This window comes from Polistes fuscatus, unplaced genomic scaffold, assembly GCF_010416935.1.
Source record: "Polistes fuscatus isolate 324 unplaced genomic scaffold, CU_Pfus_HIC Scaffold11, whole genome shotgun sequence".
NCBI lineage: Eukaryota > Metazoa > Arthropoda > Insecta > Hymenoptera > Vespidae > Polistes > Polistes fuscatus.
The window spans coordinates 4811102-4824654 of NW_025113009.1; the positions used below are offsets into that span (position 1 = coordinate 4811102).

General features: G+C 31.0%; 1 protein-coding gene across 16 annotated transcripts in view; it reads right to left on the reverse strand.

Annotated features, from left to right (window-relative positions):
• Positions 1–6301: 6301 nt before the first annotated feature.
• The window catches only part of LOC122526455 (tensin-1), a 166226-nt gene continuing 158974 nt past the window's right edge, over positions 6302–13553 (reverse strand). For 13 of the 16 annotated variants that reach the window (XM_043649858.1, XM_043649859.1, XM_043649857.1 and 10 more), the window contains 10 exons: positions 13274–13487; positions 12947–13144; positions 11467–12165; positions 10526–10878; positions 9942–10031; positions 8565–8673; positions 7873–8056; positions 7402–7767; positions 6810–7092; positions 6302–6701 (listed from right to left, as the gene is read on the reverse strand). In XM_043649858.1, the coding sequence (XP_043505793.1) occupies positions 6542–6701; positions 6810–7092; positions 7402–7767; positions 7873–8056; positions 8565–8673; positions 9942–10031; positions 10526–10878; positions 11467–12165; positions 12947–13144; positions 13274–13487 (2656 nt within the window). In that variant the 3' untranslated portion in view covers positions 6302–6541. The remainder of the gene's footprint in view (positions 6702–6809; positions 7093–7401; positions 7768–7872; positions 8057–8564; positions 8674–9941; positions 10032–10525; positions 10879–11466; positions 12166–12946; positions 13145–13273; positions 13488–13553) is intronic. The other 3 variants (XM_043649867.1, XM_043649873.1, XM_043649870.1) reach the window with 3 other exon arrangements.

Consider the following 13553-nt stretch of genomic DNA (forward strand, 5'->3'; position numbering starts at 1 on the left):
CGCGATCGAATATGGCGTCGCGTATGTCGCGATTTATCTTAATAAGGAAATCAAACATTAAAAACAAAAGAAGTTAGTGTTCGTTCTGCACGGTCCACTTTGTCATTTATTGCTGACCGGATCGAAATGGACAAAGTGGAACGGACAGAGTCTTCGTTCGTTCGCTCCTGATCTTCTTTTACTTACGTGCATCGAATATATCGAGGGAAAACGATTATTTTTATATATTTAAATATGATTATCTACAGAGATAGTATTACTTATTTAAAGATAATATATATATATATTTCAAATATATTTAATATTTAACGAATAGAAAATTGTTCGAAAGTTTTCGTTTTATGGTATGAAAGCGAATTGAATGATTTAGTTTGATCATTGTCTATAAAAAAAGAAATTCAGATCGTTTATCTTTCAACGATTAATGTATTCGAATACGTTTAATATTTTACTTTACATTAGTTTAAAGATATAAATATAATACTTCATTTAAAAAGACATATTGTTTGTTCTCTAACAATTAAATTTATTTTGTTTTAATCTAAACGTTATCTAATTATTATATTGATCATAAGAATTTTAAAATCAACATAATCGATCCTAGCATACAATATAAGGGTTCTTAAAAAGATTGGTTTAGTTGTATTCCAATAATTTTTCTCCATCCTAACCATTTTCTGAATTATTATTTTATATTTGTAATATTTTATATATATATATATATAAAAAAAAAGAATAATAAATAAAAAGATTTTTATCACAGTAATGACAAACCTTGGAATATTTTGATTCGTGTCAAATGAATCTTTTTTTTCGATAGTGGTAGTAACGTTGTCCTTTGGTATTCGTTCGTTAGCGTAAGGCCCAGAATGAACGAAGTTACCGAGAGCGAAAATCACAAAGAATATCGACGACGTAAGGCCGAAAGCCATCTTGGGCCTGATTTAGGCCAGGATCACGCACGATCGTTTTGAAAGTCTCTCGATAACTGACTCGAACTCTCTTCGTGTTGCTTAAAGTAGTTGCACGACCGGTTTAGAGTATGTATGGGAAGGAAAAAGAAACTACTTACAGTTTCACTGTTCTGCCCCACGGCCTCGTAATACGGGATTCCTCCTCTCTGTCTTCGAATCATCTTAGAAAAGAATTTGATCTAGTGAGAGAAAGAGAGAAAGAGAAAGAGAGAGAAAAGTATATGTATATATATAATATTATCTAGTTCAGTAAAATACTTTTTTTCTAAGTCATCATTATCATCATTAGAATCGGTAATATTTTTCCTACATCATCATAATTATCTTCAATAATTTTGTATAATTTATATAATTTTGTATATTATTTGTAATAATTAATTTCATTTAAAACGTGTACAAGTTTTTTCGAATTTTTTGTTTGACTTCATCAATCGTTTTTCTAAATTTCTTTATGTATGATAATATTCTTTGCAAATTAGGTTACGAAAATTTTGTCGTACAAATTGTAAGTATAAAAATTTGTCAAAAATTAATTCATTCGATTAGATATTACAATTATTTCAGATAGAGCATAATTGTGGAATTAACAACTATTCGACATATATATATATACTTTTTAATTTTTATTAATTATTTTTCTACATAAATTTTTCTATAATTTTAAATTGAGTTGTCAGTTAGTACGACTATCGTATTAAATAGAAATTAAATAAAAAAATAGTACACGGTAAGAGTTATGCGTAGGCATATTCTGAGATATGAAATCTACAGTTGGTTTTAATTATCTACTGAATAACCCACAATGGGTTGACTATATTTGCCGTTATTTCTATGGTTCTGACTGACGTCACCATTTGTGAAATCGTTTTTACATATATTTTACTTACTTGTACCGTAGTGTTATTCAAACTAACGTTCGACTAATTTCACATGAGAAAAATAAAGCCTACATTATTTTTATAGATGATAATAATATAGATTCTCATTAGGTATAAATATCCATCTATAATTATATATGTATATGTGTATATATATATGCACAATAGGAATGATCAAGTCACAGGAAACGATACCGCTATTATGGTTTTCCCTTTCGTTAAAGGTGATCTGAGTTCGTGACGTACCTGTCACGTTCCTGTCCGTTTTTGATTTTTTACAGACATTTCAAGCATCGTTGCTCATTTGGTACGAGTTATAAGTTATTTCGATGAATGAAGTGAAATTAGAAAAATAAAAAGAAAAAATATAATATCTTCATCATCGGGTGAAAGTTGACAGGAGAAAAAGAAAGGTGTGAAATAAAAAAATAATGTTATTACGTTTTTAGGAGTTTAATAATTTCTTTCTGTGATTGACGACTTTCTCTGTTTCCTTTGTTATTAACGTCATCACATTCGTAAGTTTATTTTTTTAGAAAAATTTTGTTACATACGAAAGAATAGAAAAGAATATCTTATTTTTTTATTTTCCCATACTCCTGTAGACAGGCAACCATTTCTACATCTTTGCATGCAAAGTGTCATTACACAAACTTGCACTGTCGATCTTTACGATAAATTAAATATTTTTATTCGTACAACTTTATCTAGATAAAAATAATTATAAGAATGATTGAGAAAAACACGATTATGATTTATGCTCTATGAATATGGTTTATTGTTGTTGCAGCTATACGATCATACCTATAAGGTACGTAACAGTACAATTATTGCGTGAACGCGTACGTAGTAATGGGGTATAACTAAGTAATAATAATAATAATTATTATTATAATATATAATAATAGAATAATAATAATAATAATAATAATAATAATAATAATAATAATTAATAATAATAATAATAATTAATAATAACATTAATTAATTTTCGAATTTATATAATGACTAAAGTGTTAAATCAATATTACTCTGTTAGTTGGTGTTTTATAGATGCGTACGAAAGAACGAAGAACAGATGATTAGTGAAAGAAAACCGGCAACTATCGTTTTCGAAGTTGCGTTTACGGAAAAAACAAAAAAAAAAGATACAAACGAGGGAAGGTTTTCGTTCTTGCTCGTCCTCTCGAAAGACGACAAAGACGAGTTTATTAATAACGCACCTATATTTCTTCCTTCTGATCCCCACCCCCTTACAACCTACAATCCTTCTTTCAACTCTCTGTAATATCTTTCTTGCTTCGTATTCCGAACCATCGAACAACGTCCACATATCGAATTTTGACTAGCACAACGTGTTTTAATAAAAAAAAAAAAAAAAGAAAAAAAAACGGAACAAATTTTCTCCTTCTTTCTAAAGTCTTTTCTCGCGCCAAAACGAAGGATGTCGAGGAAGAAAAAAAAAAGAAAAAGAAAATAGAAGGAAATAATATATATTAGTGAAAAATAAAAATAATCTATCGGAAGTGTGTCTCAACCGTTCTTCTTTTACACGATTAAAAGAAGAAGAAAAAGAAAAATAAGAATAAGATAGAAGAAGAAGAAGAAGAAGAAGAGAACAAAAAAATCGTGGATCGGTAATAACCATGAGTTTAGAAAAAATACATTGCATTGCGACCGCCGAGATTGTAAATATATATGTATGTGTATATATATAACAAGAGATAACAGAAAATACTGGAAAAATTGTCTCTCGTATTACATATATGTATATATGTATCTATAGAGATAATCATGTGTTGTAATCGATATTATAATAATATTAATTAATTATTATTTCGTTCGATATAATAATTGACTGCTTACGTTGTCCTCTCGCTAATCTCAACGATAAGGATTATTTCTCTTTCTCTTTCTCTCTCTCTCTCCTTTTCTCTTTTTCTCTCATTGGCTTGAGAACGAACGTTACGAACACACACACAACACACAATGGCAAGAGAACTGAGATAATTCGTTCGCTAAATTAATTATCATTGCGCTTTGATATTATATTATTTTTTTCATTATTACTCGTCGTTCATTTCCATTTTTTCATTCTTAACTTTACTTCTCTTTTCCCTTTCTTTCTTTCTTTCTTTCTTTATTTGCTTTTTTTTTTTTAATTTCTTTCATTCCGATCGCGTCGTCCACGTCGATTCTATCGATCGACGAAGAAGAGGCAAGTGTGTTGACCGTTTGTATGTATTTTTCCTTTTAAGGCGCACAAGGGTATTTTTTATTATTTACAGTTATTTATAACATCGTCCACTTCGTTTATCGAGGTTTATATAATATCTATAGTACTTTTATATATATATATATATATATATGTATGTATATATGTACGCGTATGTACCTGTATTTATGCGTTTACATGTAATGTTGTTACGTGTACGTATGTGTATGTCTATGTATGTATGTGTATATATATATATATATGCTCTGTAACGAAGTAACATTTTCATTAAATATTACTCGAGAGTCCCAAGTATAACGACATAATATATAAACAGGATGTATCGTAATAGTAAATATAATATTCAGGATTATATCTATATAGCATACAAAAAAATAAAAAGAAAAATTATAATAATAATAATAATAATAAAAAAGAAATTCTCTACTACGAAGGAACGAACGTAATATTTTGTTGGTATTAATAATACGAACGAAATTTTTCTTTGATGTGAATTTTTTTTTCCTTTTTATGGTTAATACAATCCTAAATTTATATCGACGTATTTGGATACACCCTGTATGTATATGTATATATATGATATCTATATATATATATATGTATGTATATATGTATGTACGATTTTTTTGATTAACTTTCGTTTTATAAGTTTTGAAATTACGTTTAACGTACCAAATCATAATAACGATTCTTCGATAAGTTTTGTTAATGTTTGACAAAAAATGAATAGAGCTGACGAACGAAATGAATTCGAAATGAGACGGAAAGTTTGTTAAATGAGAAAAGAGAAAAGAATATTATCATTATGTTTTCTTTTTTAAATAAAACCATTAGCGAATAATTGTTACCTTTATCAAAATTAATTATTATTCGTTCGTAAGTATGTATTTATATTCGTTTGAATTTGTTAAATGCTTATCGAAGATCGATCATGGTTTTAGTACATTCGCGTTTGTTTATTCGTACGATGTGAAATTGCATGCATTTATTTAGTTTAGGATGGTAATAGAAAAAAAGAAAAAAAAGAAGAAAAAGAAAAAAAAGAATTAAAATTCAAATTTTACTTAAGTTACATTAACTTCAAATTAATAATTGTCATTTCAATAGATTCTCACGTATGCTTCTTACTCGATAAAAAAAGAAGTTACCTTTTTACGGGATGTATAATATAGTTGAGGTTAAAAAAGAAATGTTTAAAACATTAAACACAGAACAAAATATTATAAATGAATTTCGTACAATTTTTCTTTTCTTTTTTTTTTTCGTTTTTTCTTTCCCTTTTTTTTTTTTAACCTATCGAACAATTTATATTCTCGTAACTTTTTGTTTTTTCTTGACGAAGTATGGCAAAGATCGAGAAAATGTTAAATAATAATTTTTCTTAAATAATTATATACGAATGAGAATAAAAAAAAAAAAAGAATATTAGTTAGTATTGAAAAAAAGAAAAACTGTACTCATAATAAAAATATTCGACGTTAGCCTACTTCGTGTCGTTCGTTAATTTATTAACGTCGCTATGAATATATCCGCTATGTTTTTTCTTTTTTTAAATAATAACAGTATAACGATGATTATAACAATGATTTATCTCTTTCAATTCGTATGACGAAGAGTATAGTTAATACTAAAATGATAGGAATAAAATCGCTAATTTTTTATTTTTTATTTTTTTTTTCCTTTCCCTTTTCCTTTCCCTTTCGTTTTAATCCATTCGCCGTTTATCGTATAACGTTATCACCCTCGTGATTTTTTATTTTTAAATAGTTCAAAATGTCGAACGATTTTTTATTGATATCGTGATCGTAACAACGATTAGATCGTTTATACCGATTCGATGTGGAATTCATTTTTCTTTTTTTTTATCTTCCCACTCTCACAGATTCATATATTTATAATATTAGTATATATTTAAAGTATACTTCATTTATTTTTTAAACGATCAACGACACTTATTGTCACTATTCTGTGACAATTTAAACGATATTCGCGATATCGCATATAGATAACTTTATTATTATTATTATTATTTAATATTTTAAACGAGAATTTTTATTACTTTTTTTTTTTATTTTTATTTCTTTTTTTTTCATCATGTTAATCATTCTAAGAGAGGATGCATGGTGTATTTAAGATTGTAATTTCTTGTTTTTCCTCTTCTTTTTCTTGTTTACTCGTTATTTTTTCTCCCAGTCTAATGTTAATTCGAAATATAATAATAATAATAATAATAATAATAATAATGATAATAATAATAATAATAATAGTAATAATTTATTATCGTTTTTCAAACGATGAATTATCTTCTATCAATTGATAATAGCATATTGCGATATTGCAAAATTATCTCTTTCTGTCGTATTATTTTAATTTTTCAAATATATAAATATATATTTATCGATTAGATCGAACGAATGTACGCAATTAATTAAACGAAGAGATAAAAGATAAATTTATACGATATTAGCTTTAGCGATCGAGTTGCCCATCATGACTTTATTGACGAAATTAACGATGGCCGTTGCTGGTTGTTCCGGTTCCAGTTCGGCGAATACGTGACACTGATTGTCTGATTTGTGAGCTGGTTTTCGTGCTACGAATCCGAAACAACGGCTAGAAAAAAATAAGAAGAAGAAGTAGATTGTATTCAATCGATAAAGTAAATTTCTCAATATTTGTTTGAATAAAAAACAAAACAAAAAAATAAAAAGTAACACTAACTGTGCGCTTAGTGGTCGTCCAGCATCTTCACCAGCGAAATCCCAAGTACGTTCTTCGGTATCTAGACCACAATAACTGATATTGTTCGTAGGATAATGTCTACGAAAGAATAATTTTCTAGCGTTGTCCGTCAAGGTTATACCTTGAGTCGAGACCTTGAAATGAACGATGGTTGCACTTGGTAATGGTTTTTGTTCGAATAATGTGCTTATAGCTTTCTTGATTGCTTGAGGTCCGGTCAAGGATTCCGTATCGACGGTGAAAAGATAAAGAACGTTGCATGCTGAAAATATATCAAATATTATTAATTATTATTCCTTTCCCTCTTCATCTCCCACTTCTATTAAAAAATAATAAGAAAATAAAATATATTTTAGAGTTTAGAAAATTGTTGTTTATATCAAAATATTTAATTGATACTTAATTTTTGTTCTATTTGAAATAACTTTGGTTAATAATTCAAGTTTAACGACGACAAATGAATGATAAATTTGATGACAATTTATATATAATTGTATTCAATTTTGTGATGTACGATTAATATATAATAAATAAAAATAAAGTTGTTATGTGAAAAATTGTTACGACTAACCAGCTCCTTGAGCAAGAAGTTGTTGAGCACTATTCGTAGCAGGTGAATCCAAAGCTCTAGCAGCAGCTTCTGGTTCAGGTAGCAAGAGTTGGCACGGTAAAGCCATAGCCATCAAGCTGTGTTGATAAACTAGCGCTGACAAAGAACTAAAAACTGGTTCGTTTGCGCATCCCTTTAATCTGACTCCACGTGACGTTGGCTCGATCAAGAAATGCCTGACGAGTTCGCTTGATGGATCTCTAGGACTACTAGGTGCGCCAGGTGGTGGTGTTGCTACTTTCAATGCTAAACCAAACGCACCTGGGAAAGAATTGCTGTCTCTTACTACGAATGTACCGGGTGTTGCATCCTTCAGCATAGAGATTGCTAAAAGAGAAAAAAAAAAGAACAATAATGAATATTAATAATTTGTGATAAAGGTGACTCGAATAAATGAATAAATGAATAAATGAAAAATATTTAAATGTATACCTTGTTCTCGTGATATATTAGGTTTGTACCAGATCCTGCTGGTATCTCGTACGAATTTAACATTAACATCAGCAACTTCTTGAGGTTCACTGTTCGAATGAATACTCGAACGTCTTGATCCGTAATACTGTACTTGCGGAGACGATTGACCACCACTGTTGATAGATGTGTAGGACGTAGCACTCTGAGAACGAACAGATGTATATTTTATATTAGTCCGACATGTGACAGTAATCATCGTACATCTATGGCAATGGCATCAGTAATAAACCACGTGTGGGTTGTTTTTTCTTGTCTCATTTTTATATTATATTTACAACTTGGTTTTATCAAGCCAACCAACAAATATGATAAATGTCACGTCAGTAGTGTTTCCATATGAGTAGTTAGCCATTTTTCAGGAAAACATGAAAAATAAGGCTTTTAAAAGTAATCATTTTTGAAAAAGTAATGGAGTTGAGATAGATGATACAACATATCTATCATGTTTTTTTTTTTAAAAGATTATTACCTTCGAAAATTTTCTTTTTATCGTTTTCCTAAGAAATTGCTGACTATTGATATATGGTCAGTTATTGGTTAATTTACCTTATTTGTTTTGGGCTTTTCGTGATACGTTAATTGATATATAAGATAGTTACGTACATTACAACTCGATATACAAATAAATACATTATTTATTAATAAATTACCTTCGGACTTTGAGCAAATTCAACATGAGTAGGTGTTCCAGGGTTATGCGAAATAGCCTGAGCCTGTGAAATAGCAGATTCGCTTATCGGAGAAACAGGTCGGTCCTTGCTGAAATGAAAAAGCATTATTTTTATTTAGAAAATGAATACATCATGGTATTAAACTCTTCGATACATTCGTGCTCAAGCCAATGGTATATATATATATTTGAGTGTGTATATATCGCATAACTCGTGCAGAAGGAACGATATTGCATCGTGATGAACGTTGAAAGTGTTTGTACATTATGTAGAACGATAAAGAGATTCGTAGAAGATCAACGACAGTGAGTAAGCAGATGGTATTAAAAGATGGATGAAGAGGAAATGTATATATCTTTATATATATGTGTAAGTGTGCGGAAGAGAGTGCACATAACGAGAAGAAGAAGAAGAAGAAGAAGAAAGTAATACACATATAAGATCGATGTTTGTGAGAATAAAAAGGATCAGAGAAACGATGTTTTGACTTCGTCCTTTTGCAATGTTTTCTAATTCACTATACACACGTTGCTGACTTGCATTAGAAGAGAATGCTGTGCTAAATCACGATGCAGAACATTTCGAGCTTACGTTAGTTTCGCGAAAAGTGCAATAACTCGTAAGAAACCTGTGTGCAATAATAAATTATATTAACACGGTGTTAAGTCATCGTACAGATCGTTTTTTTGTGCATTGGATGGTATATATTTATATATTATGTATATGTATATGTATATATGTATTTCTCATGGAAGTTAAGTCACGATCGTGTTGTTTATTTTTCCTATAATTCATTAATATTCATTGCTCGTTGATATTAAGTTATTATTATATATACCGAGTAAGATATTTAAAACAGAACACTTTGTATAACTCGATTGTTATTGATGATAGAAACAAATGTCTCGGACGAGAATTATTTGGTTTCAATAATGTCATAATTCCTTGTTAATTGGTATTTTCTTTTTTCTATGTGGTGGATATGTAAATGACGAGATATTTTTTTTTTTAAATGCAACGATGTGTTTTAAATGTCTCACCCGTTACATAAACGTACATTAATTCGCGATTGACCGTGCAGTAACAAATTTGTATATAAATATACACGTTATAATACGTAACGCAGTTGAGATAGTTAGTAGTGTACACTAACACATAATTGGTTTAGTAATATCACAGGAATAAAAAGAAATAATAACAAGAAAAACAAAAAAATAAAATGGAAGTGCAACTTGATGATCGGCACACAATCGACACACCAATAACGATTATATTGTTATTCATGGTATCCACTCTCGATGATTTAATTAATCAACGATCTTCAAACGTATCACATACTTTCGTAATATATATTACCTATAGTCGAACGACGCCGATTGGTTAGTGAGCGGCCATCGTTTGTTATGCATTTGTTTAAGCGGCCCGCTTGCCGGGAAACTCAAGCGTCTAGAATAACGAATATTATTTCTTCATCATCGTTGTTCTTATGGATGAGAGATAATAGATACATTTTAAAACGTTATCTTTTTAGTTTTTTCTTTTCGGAGATTATTTATTAACACGGTTAATCAACGAAATCCTGGAATTATTGGCCGTCTGTTGTACGATATGGAAATGAAGCGGACATCTTGAATCCTTATAAAACAGGGACCACACTATACACGATGATATAAATTTATATTAAATGAATATATATTTAATTTAATATCCGTTAGCTAAAGTAATATAGTAATATTTTTTATATATTTCCTATTATGATTAAATTTGATCAATAGTTTTGCCACAGTTTAATAATTGAAGCAAAACAAATATATTTAGCCTATTATATCCTATAAAGTTTAATCTATCCTACAATGTTTGAGAAATCAATATTTATTATATTAAATAAAATTAAATAAAACACAAAAAGAAAAGAATACAATAATTTATAATATGCTTACCGCTGTGTTGTCGGACTCTTGGGTGGAAGTCCCGTTTCCTTAGAGACTTCCCTCCGCTCCTCAATGTAAACCGTTCTTTCGGCATTATAATTTCCTAAGTTGTTGTTGTTACCATTCCCACCGCCGGTAGCTTCGATTCCAGTCATATTATTATTATTGTTGTTAATGTTATAACTATTGTTGGACATAACATAGCCCCGATCGGAAGCAAATGTTACAGTTGGCGATGCGTTATTAACGTAAGGAGTACGTGGATGTACAGGGAATGCAGGTGTTTGCGGTCTTGAAACACCAACTGTACTTCCGGGACTGACGCTCCTCTCGGTCCACGATGATGCCGAGTCATTGTGGGACTAAACAAACAAAAAATATAAGAACGATCACCTTACCGCTCATGTCGTCTTCCCCTCTCTTTCTATGTCAAGAGAAGAAACAAAGAAAAATAATATATATATATAGATTGAACTTGTTCAACGTGAAAAACAGGATCGTGCAGATAATAATCGATCAAAGATAATTATATGTATCTGGGTATACGTTATATATATATATATGTGTATGTATATATATTTATAATCTAAGTTTTATATGCGGTACAAGGCTAAGCAATGCATTTTCCAAGTCGGCTTGGAGTTAGCAAACAAACAGACGCTAATGAGATTTCTAATCAAAAGTTGCATTACGTGAGTTGCATCTGATGGATGTCATCATGATTGGGAAAATAGATAGATGGATAGTTCTTATCATCGAAAGGAGGACAATCCAGCAGCACACCGTGTTTACGTGTGTCCTGTGTCTGTGAATATATTCGCTCATTTCTAAGAGATGTAGTATTCCATTGTAGTAGTCCATCAAGCATATAACTCGCGTGTTACGAATGATAATGTATGTGTGCGTGTGCGTATGCGTATGCGTATGCGTGTGCGCGTGTAATGACAAACCTGTGTACAATTCTGCCATGCTTTTGGCGACTGGTTAGGGGAACAATTAGTGGCAATGCTAGCGACGTTGTTGGTGACCGTTGTCGCGGTAGTTGCATCTATAGTGGTGCCATGATCGTGGTTCTCGATCTTGTTAGTCGCGGAAGTGGATGAAGGTGAGCGATTGGGTGATATCTCAGCCAATGATCGAATTAGGCTCACGAGAGGATCTCCTTGAGTGGGAGGTGAAGATGTTTGCTGATCTACTACAGCTAAAAGTCCTCCTTCGTTTTGTTGTCCGCTGCCGTTGCTTCTGTCGTTGGTTGTTGCATTGTTGTAATTTCTTGAATAATTTTGATACGTTGTTGTTGTTGTTGTAATGCGATTTCTTGATTCTGGTCTGGATGGTCTAGCCAAAGTAGCAAAATTTTTCTCGAGAGTTGTTCGTTTGCTTAATTCGTGACCATTTTCCGTATTGCTGATGCTGTTCATCCCGTTATTCTGTTGTTCTTGTTGTTGTTGCTGTAGGAATTGTTGTTGTTGTTGTTGTTGTCTGTGTTCACGCAAAAATGCATCGGCACGTGCAAAACTATCGCTTCTAGATTCCGGACGAGGTGGCTGTTGTTTATCCAAGTTGACCGGACTACTCGATCGACGTTGCATTCCTGTGCTTAAGGGTGGATCGGCTGCAAATACTGCGCGGGGGGATGACGGAGGGCTCTGGAAAGCAAGCCAAGCGCTTCATGCTAGGAAACTAGTGTTCTATCATTATTATCCCGCTCTATCGCATTTGCATTTTGCTTAGATAAGTAAATAATTATCTTTTATTATTATATATTATGATTGTGATGACTATTATTATTAATATTATTATTCGTAATGAATTATTTGTACGTGTAAGTATATAATATCGGAGGTAGAGTGCAACAGAAAAAGGGGAGGCTTTTTCCTAAAGCGGATTTTATCGCAGCTAGCTAGCTGTAATATTGTATTCATCGCGGTGTAAATTGATCTCTCATTAAAATTTCTAATTCAAAATCTAAGCTAAAGAAGCATTATTAAAAAGGAGAGAAAATGGCCTTTGTTCAAACGAACCGTTTTGTATGAATAAATGTATCTATAAATATCTAAACGGTGCATTCCTCTTACTCTGTATATCATATAAATTTCATCTAAAGTGCAATCTATATCGTGCCGACGTACATATATATGTTGTCTCAACTATCGTAATTTACGGAATACATTATTTCGTTAACGTGCACGATAGAATATTTAATCGATCGAATAATGATATTATAAATAAAATAAAATAAAAAGTAAAGAAAAAAAAAAGAAGAAATTTAGGATAAACGATTACGAGAACGTGCAGGATGAATTTAACCGATCGATATGATATATTTAAAAAATGAAAAATAAAAAATACAAAACCAAAGAATAAACGATAAATATAAAAAAATATAAAAATATGAAAGGGTAGCAAATGATCGAAGCAAATTCTCACCTGACCGTCGTTGTACTTTCGATACTCGTAAGCTCTCTTCACAGAGACGAATGGTCGTTCGTTCATGCTTTCAGCCCTTGGTCTGCCAAGAAGGGCGCTACTAGCGCTGCTGCTGCCATTGTACTTACGACTACTCGATCTTTGCGGAAGCAAAGGACTCGCTGGTGCTGAGGTATAAGGAGTCGTTTTCGATTGGGTCTGGTTTATGAAGAAAATCAAAAATAGCAAAATAAACGAAACTATTTTAATCTAACTATAATTCTAATATACTATGGAATGGCATTAATATACAAATTTAGTTTAACGAAACTCTTAACAAGAACTTACCTGATTCATAATGGAACTTGGTATCCAAGTATCGTCGTCATCGTCGAGTACTGCAGAGTCACTCGCATAACCGTCCTGTCTTAATCTTCCCCTTTGATAACTTCGAAGTTCTCCGATAACACGATTCCCAGTTTCCTGTCGCCATATTGTTTTAGGACTCTTTTCGTCCCTCCTCGCAGCAAGTTTCAATTGTTGCTGCCTCAGCCATGATAATCTATCGTTACGATAAAATCACAATTATGTTTTTTAACTATAGAAAATTGACCTATTCTACTTTTCT